The sequence below is a fragment of the Rhineura floridana genome, chromosome 8 (genome assembly GCF_030035675.1).
Source record: "Rhineura floridana isolate rRhiFlo1 chromosome 8, rRhiFlo1.hap2, whole genome shotgun sequence".
Classification (NCBI taxonomy): Eukaryota; Metazoa; Chordata; class Lepidosauria; order Squamata; family Rhineuridae; genus Rhineura; species Rhineura floridana.
This window is the reverse complement of record NC_084487.1, coordinates 32,940,213-32,961,519: the sequence shown is the minus strand read 5'-3', so window position 1 is coordinate 32,961,519 and position 21,307 is coordinate 32,940,213. Positions and strand designations below refer to the sequence as shown.

At 45.0% G+C, this 21,307-nt stretch overlaps 1 protein-coding gene across 1 annotated transcript in view; it reads left to right on the top strand.

The window, feature by feature from the left end:
- Window positions 1–11,112: 11,112 nt before the first annotated feature.
- Window positions 11,113–21,307, top strand: part of AKR1D1 (aldo-keto reductase family 1 member D1) — a 92,010-nt gene continuing 81,815 nt past the window's right edge. Inside the window, exons 1-2 of the mRNA XM_061638815.1 lie at window positions 11,113–11,195; window positions 13,722–14,789. Coding sequence (XP_061494799.1) covers window positions 14,691–14,789 — 99 coding nt within the window. The 5' untranslated portion in view covers window positions 11,113–11,195; window positions 13,722–14,690. The remainder of the gene's footprint in view (window positions 11,196–13,721; window positions 14,790–21,307) is intronic.

Genomic DNA, 21,307 nt, shown 5'->3' with positions numbered 1-21,307 from the left:
TGTGTACCCCCCAATCTGCTCCGAAGGATTGGGGGACCCTCCAAAGCAGTACAGTAGTGGCTGGTCGCCATTGGCACTGGCAGGGCAGAAGGCCAACAGTAGGTGGAGCCAGAGCCAATGACAGGCAGAGTCAACAATGGGTGGACCCAACTAACTCTAGCCTTGTCCCCATCCTCCTTTCTCCTGAGTTCTACAAGGACAATGCTGAGACTAGGGAACAGGAAACTGGCAGGCAGTGCCACCCCTGGACTGGATGTAAAAAGGCAGGCAGGTGGGGGCTGGCTGAGGGCTGAAGGAACTTAGGGGTGCAGTGCTCCATTTACCCTAAAGGAACCCCCCTACACTGAGATTTGTGGGAGCATGGAAGTACGAGAAGACCAATTTCATGAGCAGGATTCCCCTCATGCAATCTAGGATTTCATGCATTGTCTTGGATTGTAAACTATGTCACAAATCCATATACTGTAAATTGTTCACAATTAAAGAATAAAAATGCCTAAAATACATAAAACAAAATCAGCCTTCCTCCACCTGCTACTTCCCCCCCCCACCACACACAAGATGCTTCACTTACCCAGGGCTCCAGATGTGCATTTATCTTGCTCACAAGTGCATGCCCAAAGAATATTTTTGTTGCGTATTCATTCCCTTTCTTAATGGGCCACTATCTGCAGATTGTTCAGAGTATGTGAACTTTTCCCTTTGATCATTTCATTTATTGCATAATAACACAATTAGTTCAGGGTTAGCAGTCCAAAGTAAATAGACTGCTTGCAGGTGTATCTTCTCTCTAGGAAGAAAGGGGGAAGAGGGCATCAGTTTCAGAAATGTAGAGAACAAGAGATCTCAGAGGTGCACACTGTTCGACCAATGGGGATCCAAGAGAACCCAGTCAGATATGATGCCAGATATTTGAGCTTGGATCTGAATGGATCAGGACAGTGGGGGGGGGCTACTTTCCAGGCTACCTTGGGATGCAGTGGTGTTGAACATTGTTAATTGTCCCATTGGTAAGCTTTTCACTCACTTTTGATGTATTTTAAACGAGCTGTTAATTGTTTAAGTGTTTGTGTTATGCTGGAGTGATATTATAACTTTTGTTATGTATTATGATTATGTGTTATAATTGTAGATTGGTTATTTTCTGCGAACTGCCTTGAGCACAAACATATTTGTAGAAAATGTGGTATATAAATAAACTGGGTATGACTAAATACAGTGCATCAAAGCAAGGAGGGCTATGACCAGGTGATCTGTGTACCTATCTGCTCAGTCTGCTGTTCAGGTGCTATTTCTTGATGGGCAACTTCAAGGCCCCTGCTGCTCTCCCTTCTTGGGGAAGGGCAGTAGTTCAGTGGTAGAGCATCTGCCTTTCATGTAGAAGATCCCAGGTTCAGTCCCTGGCATCCCCAGGTAGGGCTGGGAATATTTCCTGCCTGAAACCCTGGAGAGCCACTGCTAGTCAGTGCAGACAATACTGAGTTACATGGATCAATGGTCTGTGTTCCTGTGTTGGTTTATCTTTAAAATGGGCTTAAACTCAGAGAAATATCCTCTAGGATACATGACAATACCCCCATGGCCTAATCACTTACACTAGCTTTAAAAAAAAAATCAGCGGTGACAGGCCAAACCACATGACACATGTCATATTTAGTTTTGCTCTGAGATAAAGTATTTTATACTTTAAAGTATAAAGATAAAGTCTTTGCTCAATTGACTATTGATCTTATGCAGCTTGGCATTTTTTTAAAAAAGTCCTAGCAATATTTATAGCCCATAAAATAATTACACACAAAGGTTGTGAAGCTTTTGAAGAGCTAAAGTTCTAGAGTGCATTTACACTGATTATATACATGTACATATACACACATCCTTGTTTTTGCCTTGAGACTTGGGTTGAACTCCCTGCCAAGGTGAAACTATCAAGGTCCCTCTGCCAGATTTTTCCTTGGCATTTGCCCTCTTTTTACGCTGAAGCACACATACCCTAGCCATTAAAAAGTGTGTGTGTGTTGGGAAGAAACAACAGCACTACAAGTAACCCAGTCCCTGGGCAGGTAGCAAGGGGAGAATGTCTATATATTTATTGCCTTTGGCTCAGAATTGCTTGTCCATCCTTCAAAAGCAGAAGGGGCACAGTGTGGTGTGTCATCCAGTTAACAAAGCCTTAGTTGATTATTCATACAAGTCATAGAAGAGTAGAGTGGGAAGGGGCCTATAAGGCCATCGAGTTCATCCCCCTGCTCAGTGCAAGAATCCAACTTAAAGCATACCTGACAGGTGTCTGTCCAGTTGCCTCTTGAATGCCTTCAGTGTTGGACAGCCCACCACCTCCCTAGGTAATTTTTTCCATTGTCATACTGCTGTAACAGAACGCTTTTTCTCATGATCAACCAAAATCTGGCTTCCTGTAACTTGAGCCCATTATTCCATATCCTGCACTGTGGGATGACCAAGAAGAGATTCTGGCCCTCCTCTGTGTCACAACTTTTCAAGTACTTAAACAGTGGTATTATATCCCTTCAGTCTTTTCTTCTCAAGACTAAACATGCCCCGTCCTCAACATGTTTAGTTTAATCAGAGCTTTTCTGGTAAAAAATAATAATGAGGTGCTGGTACTCATATCTTAATAAAAGTGCTATGGGTGCCAGCACAAAATAGCTGCCATGAGCAGCATGAAAAATAGGTGCCGGTACTCTGTACCGGTGATGTCTGCCACCAAAAAAGCCCTGAGTTTATTAATATGAGTGTTTAGTTAAACACTTGGTTGAATAATCAACTAAAGTTTTTGTTAATTGGGTAACTGCATTGATTTTTGTGTTAATACAATTGTTTTACCAAAACAAAAATGCTGTTGTGGACCACACCCCTCCCCAGCAATTTCCTTTTAAAAAGCCATTCACACACATGTTCACTATCTGAACGCTATCTTTTCAGTATCTGAGCATCTGAGTGCTTGCTTGCTTGCTCTGGGTTGCTGTCTCTTGAGACAGCTGAAGTCCTTGGTAAGTGCTGCAAGGACTGGGACCCCCTGCCTAACCCTGAGTCCAGAGAGAGGCTGCAGTTTATTATTTATTTATTTATTTAATTTAATTTATATACCGCCCTAAGCCAAAAAGGCTCTCTGGGCGGTGCACATAAGAGATAAAACAAGCATAATATATAAATACAATAAGTATAACAAAATCAAAGATCAAAACAAACAATAACAAAGAACCAACAATGTCAAAATACAACAATAATGAAAATACTGATAAAATACACTATAAAATACAATTTAAAATACACTTTAAAATGCCTGGGAGTATAAAAAGGTTTTCACCTGGCGCCGAAAGGATAGCAGCGTCGGCGCCAGGCATACCTCATCGGGGAGACTATTCCACAGTTCGGGGGCCACTACCGAAAAGGCCCTAGTTCTAGTCACAACCCTCCGGGCTTCTCGATGGGATGGCACCGGAGGAGGGCCTTAGATGTTGAGCGCAGTGTACGGGTAGGTTCATATTGGGAGAGGCGTTCCACCAGGTATTGTGGTCCCATGACGTGTAGGGCTTTATAGGTCAAAACCAGCACTTTGAATTTAGCCCGGAAACAAATAGGAAGCCAGTGCAGATGAGCCAGAACAGGTGTTATATGAGCAGACCTTCTGGTCCACGTCAGTAATCTGGCCGCTGCATTCTGGACTAGCTGTAGTTTCCGAACTATCTTCAAGGGCAGCCCAACGTAGAGCACATTGCAGTAGTCCAGCCTAGAAGTTACCAGAGCGTGAACAACTGAGGCGAGGTCGTCACTGTCCAGATAGGGACGTAGCTGGGCTACCAGTCGAAGATGGTAGAAAGCATTCCGTGCCACCGAGGCCACCTGGGTCTCGAGAGACAAGGAAGGATCGAAAAGAACTCCCAAGCTACGAACCTGTTCCTTCAAGGGGAGTGTAACCCCATCAAGAACAGGATGAACATCCTCCATCTGGGCAGTGAAGGCACTCACCAACAGCGTCTCAGTCTTGTCAGGATTGAGCTTCAGTTTGTTAGCCCCCATCCAGTCCATTATCGCGGCCAGGCAACGGTTTAGCACGTTAACAGCCTCACCTGAAGAGGATGAAAAGGAGAAATAGAGTTGCGTGTCATCAGCATACTGATGACAACGCACCCCAAAACTCCTGATGACCGCACCCAGCGGCTGCATGTAGATGTTAAAAAGCATGGGGGACAGTACCGATCCCTGCGGGACTCCACAATGGAGAGTCCAGGGTGTCGAGCAATGTTCCCCAAACACTACCTTCTGGTGACGACCCACCAAGTAGGAGTGGAGCCACTGCCAAGCAGTACCCCCAACTCCCAACTCCGTGAGTCTTCCCAGAAGGATACCATGGTCGATGGTATCAAAAGCTGCTGAGAGATCAAGGAGAATCAACAGAGTCACACTCCCCCTGTCCCTCTCCCGACAGAGGTCATCATACAGGGCGACCAAGGCTGTTTCAGTGCCAAAACTGGGCCTAAAACCGGATTGAAATGGATCAAGATAATCAGTGTCATCCAAGAGCCCCTGGAGCTGGCCGGCAACCACCCGCTCCAGGATCTTGCCCAGGAACGGAACATTCGCCACAGGTCTATAGTTGTTCAAGTTGTCTGGGTCCAAGGAGGGTTTCTTCAGGAGTGGTCTCACCACCGCCTCTTTTAGGCAGTCAGGGACCACTCCCTCTCTTAAAGAGGCATTTATTACCTCCTTGGCCCAGCCGGCGGTTCCGGTCCTGCCAGCTTTCACCAGCCCAGAGGGGCAAGGATCCAGTACAGACGTGGTTGCCCACACCAGTCCAAGGATCCTGTCAACATCCTCAAGCTGCACAGACTGAAACTCATCCAATAAATGAGGACAAGACCGTGATCTGGATACTTCATTAGGTCCAACTGCTATAATATTGGAGTCTAAGTCCCGGCGAATGCATGCGATCTTATCTTGGAAGTGCTCGGCGAACTCATCATAGTGGGCTACAGATGAATCTATAATATCCTGAGGGCCAGAATGTAAAAGCCCTCGCACAATTTTAAAGAGCTCCGCTGGGCGGGAGAGTGATAATCTTGTAGCCTCTTGCATCAGCTCCTGGCTGGGTCAGAGGACGGAAAAGCCTGGCTGCCCTTGGGGAGCCCGGAGGGCGAAGGTGCTACCCCCTGCAATTTTTTCTTTTTCTTTTTTTTACCAATCTAGATTGGTATTAGGGAAGGTGTATGGTACATGTGTAGTTGTGAAGCAGGATGAAAGCCTGTGCAGTGAACTGAACAATAGGAGAAAGTCGCCAGAAGCCTTCAGAGTCTGTAACTGGGAGAAGGCCTGGCCCTCCCTGGCTGTGAGATGGGGGGGGGGACACTAGTAGACATGCCCTGATTGAAAGATATCGCCAACATGGCACCCTGCTGCTGAAAGAATTGCACTGGCTACCTATTAGCTACTGGACTAAGTTGAAGGTTCTAGTTTTGGTGTACAAAGCCCTATACTACTTGGGACCAGGATACCTGAAAGACCGCCTTATCCTTTATATACCCAGTAGATCATTGCACCCTGCAGGCGAGGGCCTCCTGCAGATACCATCTTATCAGGAGGTCCATTCTGCACAACACAGGAAATTGACCTTTAGTGTAGTGGCACCTACCCTTCGGAATGACCTCCCCTTAAATATTACACAGGTGCCATCTCTGTATCTTTTCAGCACCTACAGAAGACCTTCCTCTTTCAACAAGCCTTTTAAGACGCAGTCTGCATCTGTGTTGGAATTCCTTTTTAAGATCTTTTTAAACCTTTTCTTTAAAGATGTTTTTAAAGCTTTTAAAAAAATGTTTTTAAAGATGTTTTGTTTTAATATATTTTAAAGTCTTTTTTTATGACGTTTTAAAGTATTTTTAGTGCTTTTGTTTGCTGCCCTGGCCTCCTACTGGGAGGAAGGGCTGGATATCAATCAATCAATGTGGACCACACTGCATCTGGTTTGGCTCTAGGACCTCTTGCTGAGATATAACTTCTTTACTTATCAAGAGCATCTCACCAGGGAGGCCAGATGGAAAGGAGCTTGGGGCTTTTGCACCTTTAATAGCTGTGTAGAGAAGGGGCTTTTCAGCAGGCATAGCTTATGACAACCCACAGCTGCTGAAAGTCCCTCTTCTACCCATGGGTGGAGGAGACCTGTCCTCTCTGGCATCTGGTCACCCTACATCTAATCTACTCGTATTATTACATTTATATAAGTAGAAAGCAAGTTATAATTATGTCTCTTTACCCTAGCCTTGGAGAGGTGAGACAAATGTTTTCAGAACCCACCCTATTCCTGTGACTGGAATTTTTTTAAACTGTTTCTAATATTGATTTTTAAATTGTTGTAACCTGGTCTGGGACCTTACGGTGAAGGGCAGATGAGAAATCTTCCTCCAACCTTTCTTCCAAGGAGCTCAAGGAGGTGCACATAGTTCTCTTCCCATGTCCAATATATCCTCACAACAACCCTGTGAGGTAGGCTGGGCTGACAGATATTGACTAGACCAAGGCCAGCCAGTCAGCTTCATGGTTAAATAGGGATTTGAAGCCTGGTCTTCCAGGTCCTAGTCCAGCAGTGGGTAACCTTTAGCCTGTGGGCTTAATTGGGCCTACCAGGTCTGCCATTTGGCTCATGATGCTATTTTGGCCAAATATCCATATGCAACATTAAGTGTGGGGCAGTTAGTCTGTTCTTATTATTCTTGATTTTAATTAGGGTTTTTTATGTTTTTAAATACCTGCTTTTAATTTTTTACTGATTATTTTAACGGGTTTTTGTAAACCCCTTTGAGGTTTTATTCCAATCAAGAGGTATATAAGTATTAATAAAATAAAATAAAATAAAGCACAGTTGGACCAAATGGGGGTTTGTGAGTGACCTGCGGATTGGCAGCACACTCAAAGCCCCATGCATGGCTCTTTGCAGGCCCCCACAATCAGCTGATTTGTCCACATGGTTTGATTTCAGACCACACAGTTAAAAATGGGTCACCTACTGTCATTGTGACATCAGGTAACTGAAGTCCCACCTCTGCCCAAGTAAGACAGGAACCACTACAGCTCCCCACTTGTTGGACTAATGCTTCAGTATAAGTTTTATGAAATGCCTTAAGGACCAACCAGGAGCATTGGAACAGGAAGGAAACATTGTGTCTCGTTGCAAATGAAAATAAGGCCTGGAAGATAAAGAGGCAACTTTGAACATTCCATCATTTGGGTATTTATAACCTACAGATTAGTAATGAGCAAGTGCTGTTATTACCCAGAGAATGTTATTTCTTTTTTATGGGTTCAAATTCTCCTTTAATAGCTACAGCTACTAGTGTGTGTTATGTTGACTGAGATGGGTGGGGTGTGTGGGCAAAGGTGTAAATGATCCAAGATGTGGGGCAGAAAGAATAAACAGGTCAAATTTGACCTGGAAGAGAAGCAGTATTGCAAAAATACTGAGTTCCCAAGTTCAGATAATTGGTCAGTTGCCTGCTTTGGATGGAGTCGTACTCCCTCTGAAAAAGCAGGTCCATAGTCTGGGGGTGCTCCTGGATCCATCTCTGTTGCTAGAGGCCCAGGTGATCTTAGTGGCTAGGAGTGCCTTTTATCAACTTTGGCTGGTATGACAGTTGTGGCCATTTCTGGACCGGTATAGCCTGACCATTGTTGTCCATGCACTGGTAACCTCTAGGCTCGATTATTGTAATGCACTCTGTGTGGGGCTACCCTTGAGGTTGGTCCAGAAGCTGCAGCTGGTGCAAAATACAGCGGTGAGACTGCTCACTGGGGCAGGGTATTGCCAACATGGCACCCCGCTGTTGAAAGAATTGCACTGGCTGCCCATTTGCTATCGGGCCAAGTTCAAGGTTCTAATCTTGGTGTACAAACCCCTATACAACTTGGGACCAGGATACGAAAGACCGTCTTATCCCTTATATACCCAGCTGATCACTGCACTCTGCAGGTGAGTGCCTCCTGCAGATACCATCTTATCAGGAGGTCCATTCCACACAACATAGGAAATGGACCTTTAGCGTAGCGGCACCTACCCTGTGGAAATCCCTCCCCTTAAATATTAGACAGGTGCCATCTCTGTTATCTTTTTGGTGCCTATTGAAGACCTTCCTCTTTCAACGAGCCTTTTAAGTTGAGACCTTATCCCAGTCTACGTCTGTGTTGGAACTGATTTTTAATATGTTTTTAACCTTTTTTAAAGATGTCATGAAAGCTTTTTAAAAATGTTTTTAAAGATGTTTTGTTTTAATGTATTTTAAAGGCTGTTTTTATGATGTTTTAAAGTATTTTTAGTGCTTTTGTTTGCTGCCCTGGCCTCCTACTGGGAGGAAGGGGAGGATATAAATCAAATAATAAATAAATAAAAAGACTAACAGTGTGACCCCTAACTCAGAATAAAGCTACATTGCATTCATTGGGGCTGATTCCCAGGTAAATGGGGTTAGGATTGCAGTCTAAATTCATGTGTTCTTGAAAACAACAATGACAAAAAATGCTCATAAATAAAGATCAATGGTGATGAGGATAGCAGTGGAATAACAGAGGACGCCAAAGGAAGAAAGCATGACCCTGGCTCCAGACTTTTCTCTCTTGATACAGAATATCATAGTCCCATCCAATACAATGGCTATGTCATCAAGCTCTCTTTAAATCATCTTGACATTTTTATTTGCTACCCAGCTGGGCTTCTTTAGTTCCCTCTCAGTGCAGACAATGGGCAACTTAAAATGTGCATACATCTGAATGGATGAACACAGGGTACTTGACTGACAAAGTCCTTCCCCCTCCCCACTCTCAAGGAGGCACCTTTGGTCCAGTGACTGGAGTGATGACTTAGGAGATGGGATCCCTCTTCTGCAATAAATTATCTACAGCCCTCCAGCAGCATCCTTATCTGTGAAATAGGAATTTTCATTTCACCCCTGACTGACCTTCCTCCCATGTGCCTGGTGGTTTGCTATGTGGGCACTTAGGAACTGGAAATAATTCTATATTCTCTCACTCCCCTCTCCCCTCAGCATTGCATCAGGTTTGGTCCTAAAAATTTATTTATTTATTTATTTATTACATTTATATACCACCCCATAGCCAAAGGTCTCTGGGCGGTTTACAAAAATTAAAAACATTGAACATTAGAAACAAATATACAATTTTAAAAACAATACAAAGTTTAAAACCATGAAGCACCAATAAACCAGGTAAAAGACTTGGGGTCAGAGCTCAGTACATGCTGTTAGAACAATACAATTCATTCATATTTTATTTATTTATTAATTATTTGATTTATATCCTCCTCCCAGTAGGAGCCCAGGGCAGCAAATTTCATACAGAAATTCATTCATAATTGGAATGATGAAGTACAAGATGCAATCCAGTCGTACATTGTCTTAGGAGGAATTTAAGCACTGGGGGGGGGTTATTGACCCCTTATCTCTTTCTTTACGGTTTTTGCATCTCAGTGGCTCTTTCACCTTATTTATTGGTGAATGTAGTTAGGAAAATATATGATAATGTCCTCATATCTTTAATGTTCTTATATATATTATCCTGGGATACCTTGTTACTGAACTTCCTTGACTAAGAAATCTTATAAAGTGTACCATATATTTATGCTGATTCTGCTGTTACATAATTGTAATAAAACAAAATATATTGGGGTGGGTTTTTTAACAAAAGTAAAGCAACATGCCTCACAAGGATGCCCGAAAGCTATACATACATAAAAAGGAACTTTCCATTTCTAGCTTATCATTCTTTGCAAAAGGCTGGACCTGTGTCTACCTACTTCTTAGCTCTCCAGTCCTCTCATATCAGCTTTGTACATATACAAGCCTAGGATTGTGAACTAATTTGCCAAAAATGTGCAAGAACACCCCCCCCCGTAAATTTACCCAGCCCGATAAAGGCTTGACCTAGATATTACGATGTCTTGAAGACAGGGCTCCACCATGCACCCTTTCTAAATTTTCCTAAGTGGTTCAGAATCACAAGCTGAATATGAGCCAATAGTGTGATGTGGCTGCAAAAAAGGCAAATGCTATATTAGGCTGCATTAACAGAAGTATAGTTTCCAAATCGTGTGAAGTACTAGTTCCCCTCTATTCAGCACTGGTTAGGCCTCATCTTGAATACTGCGTCCAGTTCTGGTCTCCGCACTTCAAGAAGGATGCTGACAAAGTGGAACAGGTTCAGAGGAGGGCAACAAGGATGATTAGGGGACTGGAAACAAAGCTCTATGAGGAGAGACTGAAAGAACTGGGCATGTTGAGCGTGGAGAAGAGAAGACTGAGGGGAGATACGATAGCACTCTACAAGTACATGAAAGGTTGTCACATAGAGGAGGGCCAGGATCTCCTCTCGATCGTCCCAGAGTGCAGGACATGGAATAATGGGCTCAAGTTGCAGGAAGCCAGATTTCGACCGGACATCAGGAAAAACTTCCTAACTGTTAGAGCCATACGACAATGGAATCAATTACCTAGGGGGGTAGTGGGCTCTCCGACACTGGAGGCATTCAAGAGGCAGCTGGACAGCCATCTGTTGGGAATGCTTTGATTTGGATTCCTGCATTGAGCAGGGGGTTGGACTTGATGGCCTTATAGGCCCCTTCCAACTCTACTATTCTATGATTCTATCATCCCGACACACCTTGCTTTCCCTTTCTCCTGGTTAATCCAGAATAGGTTAAAGAGCACATCCTGTGCTTATCTCCCCACCACTCTTGGAATCTGGAAAATGGCCAGGCTACAAAGGCCCTTCCTTGAAGCACAAGCAACCAGACCCACAGATTAACTGCAGAGGAAATATGTTAATTCTTACAAAGAATATCGAAGAACAATCTTGATCATTTCCTTGTCTGTTATAGTTTTAACCTAGAGTTCTAAAACATATTCCTAGTTTTGGTAGAAATATCATGCCTTAACAGTTTGTTAGGAAGAAACATAAGACAAGAAAAAGCTTTATTTTCCTAAGCTTTGAAACCCCTGGAGACGTGCCTTTAATATCAGCTTGTTCTGCACACATTAGCAGGTGATCATGTTTATATCTCAGCTGCACAAGGCTTCACTTGATGAATTCTGCAGATGAAACTCCTACTTAAGACATAAAAATCAGTCCTTTCTTGTGGCAGCACCTGCTCTTTGGAACTCCCTGCCCCTTGACATTAGGTAGGTGCTGTTGCTGGACTGTTTTCAGTATACACTAAAACATTTTTATTTCAGCAATCCTACCAGGGTGTGTAATCTTATTGTGTATCATTTTTTCAAAAATGTGGAATGGACCTCCTGATAAGATGGTATCTGCAGGAGGCCCTCACCTGCAGAGCGCAGTGATCGACTGGGTGTATGAGGGATAAGATTATTAACTATTGTTAAGGTGGGAGATATTGCAAAAAAGCACATGCATTCTAGCCAAGACAGGCTTTATATCTGCAATCAGATGAAAAGGAGGACAGGTATATAGAGAGTTGTGCAGCTGACCATAACTCAGGCATGTACATATTTCTCACCTTTACATCAGTTGCATTAGCTAAAATTCCCTCTTCCTCAACTGTTAAAGATAATGGGGGAAGAGGGCTTCCCATTCCTTTGCACCGATTTGCCTACCCTTTTTAAATTGCCAGAAGGCAGGTGTACCACCTTTTATTCTGGACACTGCTGCTGCGCCTTTCACCTTGGCATAGATTGGGACCCACTACCAGGTCACAGCCTGATTTAAGGTGGGTCACAATAGCAGCACTGCCACCAAGGAAAGCAGATGGTAAACAAGCAAGGAATGGGTCCCCCAAATGCTTGTTTAGGTCAAATCCAGCAGAGTTTTGGCAGGCATCCTTGCTTTTGACCTTCAGGCGTCTCTTGAAGACTTTTCGATGCCAACAGGCCTATGAAGTTGTTTAACAGTCTTCTTGAGCAACCAGCCATGTTAATGTTTTCGGTGGAGGCTGGTGGCTCCCTTGTCAGTGGAGCAATGAATCTGTTCCGTGTTTTAGTCTGAACTTTCAAGGAGCTGTCCAAGGTGCTCAGCGGATTCACTGCCCCACTGACATCAGCGTCACCAGCTTCCACTGCTTGAATTGCTTTGAAAGTTTGTATGTTGTTGTACACTGTCCTGATATCTTGGAAAAGGGCGGTATACAAATACTTTTATAGAAATAAAAGTGGGTCCCAGCTCTGGAACCACTGAGAACTGCTGGCATTGCAAAGACAGCATATATGAGGTTGTTTAACAGTTTTCTGGAGTAGCCAGTCATTTTAATGTATTAAAATGTTATTGTATTAACATGAGGGCTATATATGAGAGCAGAGTGTATTTATCCATTATAATTGTAACACATTGTTGTTTCGTCCAGGGGTCTTCAACCTTTTTGGACTTGGGGATACATTTGGAAATCTAAGAAACTGTTGTGGACAGAGCCGCCCCTAGGCATTGGGAAGCAGGGCAGTTGCCCCAGGCCCCGTGCTTTGGGGGGGCCCCGCGCTTGGTGATCTGCTCACCAGCCGGCTCCTCCCTCCCTGCCTGCTCGCCTTCGCCAGGCAGGGCGCAGCACTCGCTTGCTCTCTTTCCGCCCAGGACGGAGACTCGCTTGCTCTCTTTCCGCCCAGGACGGAGGCTCGCTTGCCTGCCCACCCGCCCGCCATGCCAAAGCCGCCACCGCCACTCCTGCTGCGGTCAGTGAGCGGTAGCCGTCCCGGGGACAGCGAGCTGGGCCAGCAGTTCTGGAACTGGTGCCTGCGCACCTACGGCAGTGACTCGGCCAAGACCATGACCCAGAGCAAATGTGGGGGGCCCCCACTTTGCTTTTGCCCCGGGCCCCGCACATGCTAAGGGAGGGCCTGGTTGTGGACACCACAAAAATACCCATTTCACAGAAGAAACATTGTTAGTGCTCAGTGGGAAAGCATCTCCTTTGCAAGCAGAAGGCTCCAGGTTCAATCCCCAGCATCTCCAGGTAGGACTAGGAGAGACTCCTGCCTGAAATCCTGGAGAGCTGCTACCAGTCAATGTAGACAATACTGAGCTAGACCGATGAGCAGCCTTAATATACAGCAGCTTCCTATGACTCCCCCACCAAAGCAGGCAAAATATTATATTCTGCCCCAAACAAATATGTTTTTTAAAGGTCAATTTAATTTTTTTAAAATTGGGAGGGGCAGAGGGCCTTGGTGAGCACCAAAAGAGAGGGGTGTCTGAGGGCACCATGATGCCAACAGAATCCTAGGAAGTGTGGTTTGTTAAGGGTGCTGGGAACTGTAGCTCTGTGAGGGGCAAGCTTCAGTTCCTAGGAATCTTTGGGGGAAGCCATGTGCTCTGAAGAGAGCCAGTGTGGTGTAGTGGTTAAGGTGTTGGACTGCGACCTGGGAGATCAGGGTTCGAATCCCCACACAGCCATGAAGCTCATGGGGTGACCTTGGGCCAGTCACTGCCTCTCAGCCTCAGAGGAAAGCAACGGTAAACCCCCTCTGACTACCGCTTACCTTGAAAACCCTATTTGTAGGGTCGCCATAAGTCAGAATCGACTTGAAGGCAGTCCATCACCATCATGTGCTCTGAATGGATGGTGTGCATGCCGCCTTAGGTAGAAGGTTTTCCCATCACTTGCTATCTGAGCCTTTTAACGGAAGGTGCCAAGGATTGAGCCTGGGACCTTCTGCATGCAAAGCAGGTGCTCTACTAATTGAACTCATCTCCCGCAGGACCCATCCATGCAGCCCTACAGCGTGTGTGCATGCTTGACGGTGCATCAACTGAACTTCCGCCATCCCACAACAGCGCTTAGTGGTTTTAGTGGGTCCCAGGCCTGCAAACATTGATGGAAACGTCCCAGGTCCCAGGCACAGCGGCCACCCCGAAGGAAAAGAGAGCCGACAAGCCTTTGATCGGAAAGCAGGAGTGCCAGAAGTTGGGCAGGTGCCCTTCAGGCAGGCAGGGTTAAGCCAAAGCCTTCCATCTGCCATCATTTCTTCTGTGATGCACCTGTGCAAGGCACAGGAGCCTTGCCTCGCTGTGCAGCTGGCCGTCCTGCAGTTTGCATTTATAGGCGGGCTGAAATCGATTCCACAGCATCGTGTGGGAACGCCCGGTGAAGCCTGCGATCCTATGTGCCGTGCCTTTGGTGGAAGCCTGCTTGGAGTCAGGGCTTGACTGCTGAGTGCTTGGGGCCTGGATTATAATAAGCAATGGCCCAATACAATGCAAGGATAGCCTGGAAAGAGCTGGAGGACAGCGGTACGAAGGTCGCTTGGTATTTCCTCCATTTGCAATGGGGCATTATCTCGCTCCGCCCTGTGTTTCGATCGCACTGGCGAAAGTTGAGAGTGAAAGATCTTCCCTCTCAGTTTTGCCACTTTTTCTCCTGAGAACTAAATCAGCCTACCCTTTCCCTGAGGGCAGCTCTGCAGACTGCCAATAATTTTCTTCCCACGAAAGCCTTACGGCGCCGGCTTGTATTTAAACAGATGGCGAGTTGATCGCTAGCCCCACAATAAGTCGAGCGACAGAAGGTTGCACCATTCCCTGCTCTCTTGCGCCCTCTGCCGCTAGTTGTGGGCTGTAGCCTGGAGCACGTTGAAGCACACAAAAGGCGATACTCTCAGAAGAGTCTCGTGCACACGAATTGTTGTAAAAAAATAAAAATAAAAAGCCCTGCAATATCTGTTTGTATCATGATGATTAATCTCACCGCTGAAAATCACCGTTTGATGCTGAGTGACGGAAACAGTATCCCTGTGGTTGGACTTGGGACTTACGCTGATCCTAGGAAGGTAAGATCCTTACTTCTCTTCCCCCCCATTATAAACTCACTACAGTGTTTCATTGTTACAATTTATTTAAAATTAGTGCGTCCTTCTCTCTCTCTCTCTCTCCCCCCTCCCCCCCCAGTTTTGGACGCTTATTTGGACTTCAGACTCTTTGTGTGCAATTCCAATTGAATTTCTTGGAATTCAAGCCCCTTTGAACTCTTAAATGTATGCCATGATGTGTATAGCCTTTAAGAGTAAAATGGGGTTAACTCACCCGTTTCTATGGGGGTGGGCTTTTACAAAATCCACTAAGCATGAGTCAACAGATACAGAAACTTTAGGTGTCTTTTAAAACCTGATGATCCATCCATGTTGACTCTGATGTTATTCAATGAGACTTGCTTCCGAGTAAGGCTACAGCCTTATAAGCGCATCCCTGAGGGTTATGCGCACTGAGGCTGCAATGCTGTACACACTTGTCTGGGAAAAAACCTCAGTGAACACATTGTGGGTGGTATCCCACGAAGCCAAACTCAGAGGAGTCCCACTGAAATCCATGGACTTAAGCTGTGCCTTTAAGTCCATGGATTTTGGTTGGTCTACTGTGAGTGTGGTTTAGTCAGCCACCATCTAGCAGGATTTGCTTCTGAGTAAACATGCCTGGGGTTGGACTGTGAAAGTGGGATTTACTTTTCTGAGTTTAGATGTGTGTAAGATTCGGCAGCAAGCCTGTTTACGGATGCCTTCTTTTAAACAAGTTAAGAACTTGTCTATAGAAATCAATGGGACCCTACAATGACTCAACTCTGGCTGGATCCTTCCCTTCATTGTGTGGGCAGATGGCTCCTTGCAATGTTGTAAAGCAGGAGTGGGCAGACTTCAGACTTGTTGGATCTACTTTGCTTCTTACGGAAACCCCAAGATCTATCAGCCAGAGCCCGGTACAAAAGACATACCATTAGAATGGAAGAACAGGGTGCATTTCAGAGCCCTAGAGTTTTATTTCCAGCGCTAGAACTGAACTGAACTGAACTCGCAGTCCTTTCATACAAAAGCCCACTCCATGAGGGTGTCTGCAGAGGGGGCAAGGGGGCACCTGGAATGTAGTGGTGAATGGGTTGTATGAATTGTTACTACAGGTCATTGACATCTTCCCTTGCAGTCCCCCCCCCCAATATTTCTGCAGACACTCTTGCCGCTCTGGTTAGTTTTTTTCATTTCAGCAGCCTAATTTAGGTGGAAAGTCATTTTCTTGTTGCTATTGTTAAATCTTGGAATCGGGAGCACTTGCAAATCTCCTGCAAATCACTCAAAGGTCTACTGATAAATCCCAGTCTACCCTCTGTCCACCAAGGCAAGACCAAGAGTAGGCGGACTTTAGCCTTATCAAATCTACTTCTCTTTTTTCCCCTAGAAAGGCACATGCAAAACTCATACAGTTAGAATTAAAGACCAGGCTGCCTCTGAGCCTAGGGATGTGTTGTTCAGTACCAAGACTGATTTGCGCTCTCTCAAATGCCCACTCCCACTTACCCCCAAATTTCCTTTGTTTCAGGAGCTTTATTTTAGGGAAGGGCTATAGCTCAGCAGCAGAGCATCTGCTTTGCATTTGGAAGGTCCGCGGTTTACTCACCAGCATTTCAAGTCAGGGCTGGGGGAGACCCTAATCTGTAATCCCGGAGAGGCGCTGCCAGTCAGTGTAGGCAGTACTGAGTGGGATGGAGCAGTGACTGTAGGTCCAGATTGACCTTCTGCTCGCCCCTTGCTGTTGAGTGGAAGTTGTTTCAGAAAGTTTACACGTTTGTTCTGATGTGTGTCTTGCCTTGTAGTGGTGGCAGGAGGCCAGGGCAACTATAGCAAGAGGGTTTGAGGTGGAACGAATTGCACTTCTCCAGAACTGGTTCCTCTCCAAGAGTGCTCCTGTTTGCTTTCTATTATCCTTTGGGAAATAGATCCTCTCTCCCTCTGAAAGATCTTTGTTTTTTTAAAAAACAACAACTCTGCATCGGAACAGCTATTCTGTATCTTTTTGGAGGGGGGTTGGCAGTATATTGTGGGCTCAGTGAGTCTGCTATAAATGGCTGTGTGGAAGCACCCTAACAACTGTCCTAAGGCTGCAGTTCAAGGTAATGGAAAGCCCAGACTGGTAAGGGAAGTTCTGCCTCCCTGCAAGAAATAGCTAGTGTGGAATAGTGGTTAGAGTGTTGGGCTAGGACCTGGGAGACCAGAGTTCAAATCCCAGCTCAGCTATGAAGTTCATTGGAGGACATAGGAAACTGCCTTGTATTGAGTCAGATCCACTGGTCCATCTAGTTCAGTGTTGTCTACACTGACTGGCAGGGCTTTCCAGGGTTTCAGATTAGGAGTCTCTCCCAGCCGTACTTGGCAATGTCTGGAATTGAAACTCAGACCTACTGCGTGCAAGGCAGATGCTCTACCACTGAGTTACGGGGTAGCCACTCACAGCTATTCAGTCAAATCTACCTCACAGGGTCATGGGGATAAAATGGGGAAGAGGAGAACCATTTATGCCACCCTGAGCTCCTTGGAGGAAAGGTGCAATGTATGTACTGCCTTCGATTCTGACTTATGGCGACCCTATGAATAGGTTTTTCATGAGGCTGAGGGGCAGTGACCGGCCCAAGGTCATCCAGTGAGTTTCATGGCTATGTGGGGATTCGAACTGTGGTCTCCCAGGTTGTAGTCCAACACTTTAACCACTACGCCACACTGGCTGTGTAATGAAATAAATAACATTCTGTTCTCCTAGGACTGCAGAACCAAAGGGAAGCATGTATTGCCGGGGTAGCCAATATGTTGCCCTCCAGATGTTGTTAGGACCACAGCTCCCATCATCCCTATGCTGACAGAGCCTGAAGGGTGTTGTAGTTCAGCACCATCTGGCAGGCACCATGCTGGCTACTCATGATGCATTAGCCCCATCCATCAGTCAGAGGGCTGCTGACTCATCTCTCTCTCTCTGTGTATACATATATATTTTAACAGCCTGATGTCAACTTTCTTGAGTATCATTTGAATTTATAGTGGAATCTGGAAATGGACTGCCTTCAAGCCGATTCTGACTTATGGGCGAACAGTGGAATCTGACTCTTTAAAATAACTAAATAAATTGAGTATATGCTGGAAAACTAAGTCCCATGGCACAAAGGTACTGCTGCAGGGGTGAGACTGTGCTGGGACCATCAAGGGGCAATTTTTTCCACCTGCTTTGCCCTCTCACCCCTGCTCTTAGTGACATTTTTCTGGGGACTGTCCTTTACCAGGAAGATGAGTGCTTTGGTTTTTAGCCATTGTTGCTTTTTAGAAATGCCAGGATTTTGTTGGCTTGAATTTTTGTAAATTGTGCTGTTTTTATTTGTATTTTGTATTTGTGTTTTTCTATTTGTGTGTAAGCCGCCTTGGGGGCCTTTTTGGCCAAAAGGCAGCCTAGAAATAAAACCTAACATAACGTAACATAACTAAGCAAGATATAATTCTGAGTAAATATCTGTAAGATGAGACTGCACCTGTTTGTTTAGCTTCAGAATATATCTCTAAAGGGAAAGGGAATCTTTTTGTTTGCTCATGATGTCCCATCATGAATGTGTAATGCAACTTTAGAGATGGGGCTTTGTCAGATGAGGGGATTTACTTGTACAGACAATAAGAGGATTTTGTTCTGCATGGTTAAAAACATTTTTTAAAGGCCAGCTCATGTTTATGTACACAGTGGTTTTCCTCTATCTTGACTTCTCACTCAACATTTGATGATTGGCCACTGAATGTGCTGGACAGAGCTGCATTTGCAGCAGTGGGGGAAGTGTTTAGGGCGCTTAGGGCGGTATATAAATTAAATAAAATAAATAAATAAATAAATGTCACATCAAGCAATTGTTATCCCACACTAGGGATGCGAGAGAAATTTGATTGCTTGCATTTAAAGCCAAATCTGTCAAATCCGCACTTTCCAAAACAATATGAGAACCGAAACACAGCCATTCTTCAAAATTTGCACTTATCTGAACTTTGCGATGCAGTTCTCTAACCAAGCGATGTTTGCAAAGATGGGGAAAGTGTGCATAAAAATGAATACATTAGTGAAAATAGCATATAAAAATGCATTTGATGCTTGCAATAATGTGTACATTAGTCAAAACTGCATACAAGAATGTGTTTAGTTGGAGAAATTCTCACTAAAATGCTGGAGAATTGTTGATGAGGATTTTTTTAAAAATTGCAAATTGCTACAGAAATGTAGGTAATGGGATTTAAGACTGGGAGGGAAATGAGAAAGTGGAAACTGAAACTGTCAAAACCTTCCATCCTTATCTCACACTTTCCAATGCATTTTCCCCTCACTTTCTTTATTGCAAGAAATCCAGGGTGTTCTTTTGCAGGGGGTAGGGAGTGCATTTGATGTGCAACAGCATCAGCTCAACTTTAATTCTGCAACCTGGATTTGCAAGTTCATAACAACTGCCTGGAAGTAGCCCCCTAAAGAGCCACAGCCAGTCACTGTTTTCAATACTAGGCTAGATGGACCAATGGCTTGACTCAGTATAAAGCAGCTTCCTCTGAGCAATAGCTACACATTACTGTAACCCCCCCCCCCAAAAAAAATCCCCAAGGATCTGAAAAGACTCCCATAAGAACCCTTTCCTGTTGCTTGCAGACTGAACAATCCCACTGCTGGTTTCCATTATAAATCTGTAAATTGTAGAGGAAATCTGAGATGTAGGCTGGGATGGTGTTCTTTGCAATCACAACCTTTGTGCTTTCCTAGAAACTTTGCACTGAGGGCATATCCAAACGGAGCGGGATAATCCACGGTTTCCATATTCGGTTTGTCATCTGATAGTCCTCACTTGGCCTTTTAGTTCGCTCTTTCCCAATTAAAAAAAATGCTTTTTTGCACCCGCACACACAGTGGTAAGACCCCTACATTCGTTATGCTTTCTCCAAGCTCCGCCTCTAAAACCTCCCCCTATCAACCAATTGGTCAGCAAAAAAATGACATATGCTCCTCTCCCCCTTTGCAAGGAAGCACAATATGGCTGTAAAGGAGTTCTCGCCTGGGAAGGAAAGGCTGCTGGTCGGTTTCACGCCTGCCTTGTTTGTATTTGCGATATTATGCTTAAATGAATGTATGCTTTTCTGCCTTTATGGATATTTAAGGAGATACACATGCTGGCAATTGCACTTATTTCTCCAAAAAAGCAAGAAACGTGTCACTCCCCCTTCTCCCTTTCCTTCCCACTGAGAATGAAATTGACAAAGCTTTCCTGAGGCAGGCTGAAACCGACCACCACCCCCTTTCTCGCTTGCTGTGCATTGCAGATCTCACCCAGAGTGGCCGCCCAGTTTGCAGGCTGGCAAAAAATAAAATGCATCTGCGCAGTAGTTGCAGACCCCCCCCAACACCCCACCATTGTGAAGATTGGTTCAATTTTCCCAGGCTTATTCTCGCACATGCGCAAAAGTGCAGATACGTGATTGGCTGGAATGAGGAGAAGGGGCAAGGGGAAATGCCCAAGAACCGCCCATCAGCTGTAAAGTCTGCGGTATTGCATCCTACCTCCTGAAGGCACAGCGGATGATTCCCGATTTTAAACAGCAAATCACATTTTTGCCGGTATTGCAAGGAGCGGATTTAACCCGCAAAAATGCATAACAGAGCGAGACGTCATTTGGACGACCGAAAAATAATGAACACACATAGCGGGTGTGTCACACATTTTACAGTCGTCTGGATGAGCCCTGAGTCTTCCACTGATGCTGCTGCGCAAAAAGGTGTTTGCGCAGAATGGGATTTTGAGACTCCCCAACTCCAGACATCCATTTCTAAGGTTTGGTTTATGCCTGCCTGTCAATCCTGCTGCACTGAGCAAATATAAAAGATGAAGAAATGCTTCGGTTCCTCTTGCAGCTGGCTCTGATGCTTTCAAAGGAATATTCCTGAAACAAAAGCCCAGATTCCATCATCCCAATTCCTGGGGCTCCTTGAACTGCATGCCAAAACCAACTGTCGGAAGAGGCCAGAGCATCTGTGTGTGCCCCTTGATGTGGCACGGTGGGCATTGGAGCTTAGTCTCTTCTTTCTACAGCCTTAATATCTTCCAAAGCACACTTGATGCTTACAGTCTGTCCCTCCCTGCCCATGTTTACTTAGCAGTAAGCCAGGTTCTACTCATGCAGTAGGGGGAAAGCGGTAAGATGATCTGTACCACCTCAGACTGCTGGTGGGAGGTGCTCATTTTTTCAGTGCTCTCCTACTTTAATGTATATACATTAAAACCTTCCTGCACATAGCAGCACACCAACAGCTCCTTGACTGTTATATTGGTTTTCTATTTCTGGGGGGAAAAAGTAATGTAAAGGAGTATTAAAAATGCTTCCTGTTTGCAGAACATCTGGGTGATACCATCTTTTACACAAAGCGTTTAGCATAGCCCCTTAGTCCCAATACACTACTGCGGCTTACTCCAAGTGCCCTCCAGATGTTGCTGGACTCCAGCTCTCATCAGCCACAGCCAACATGA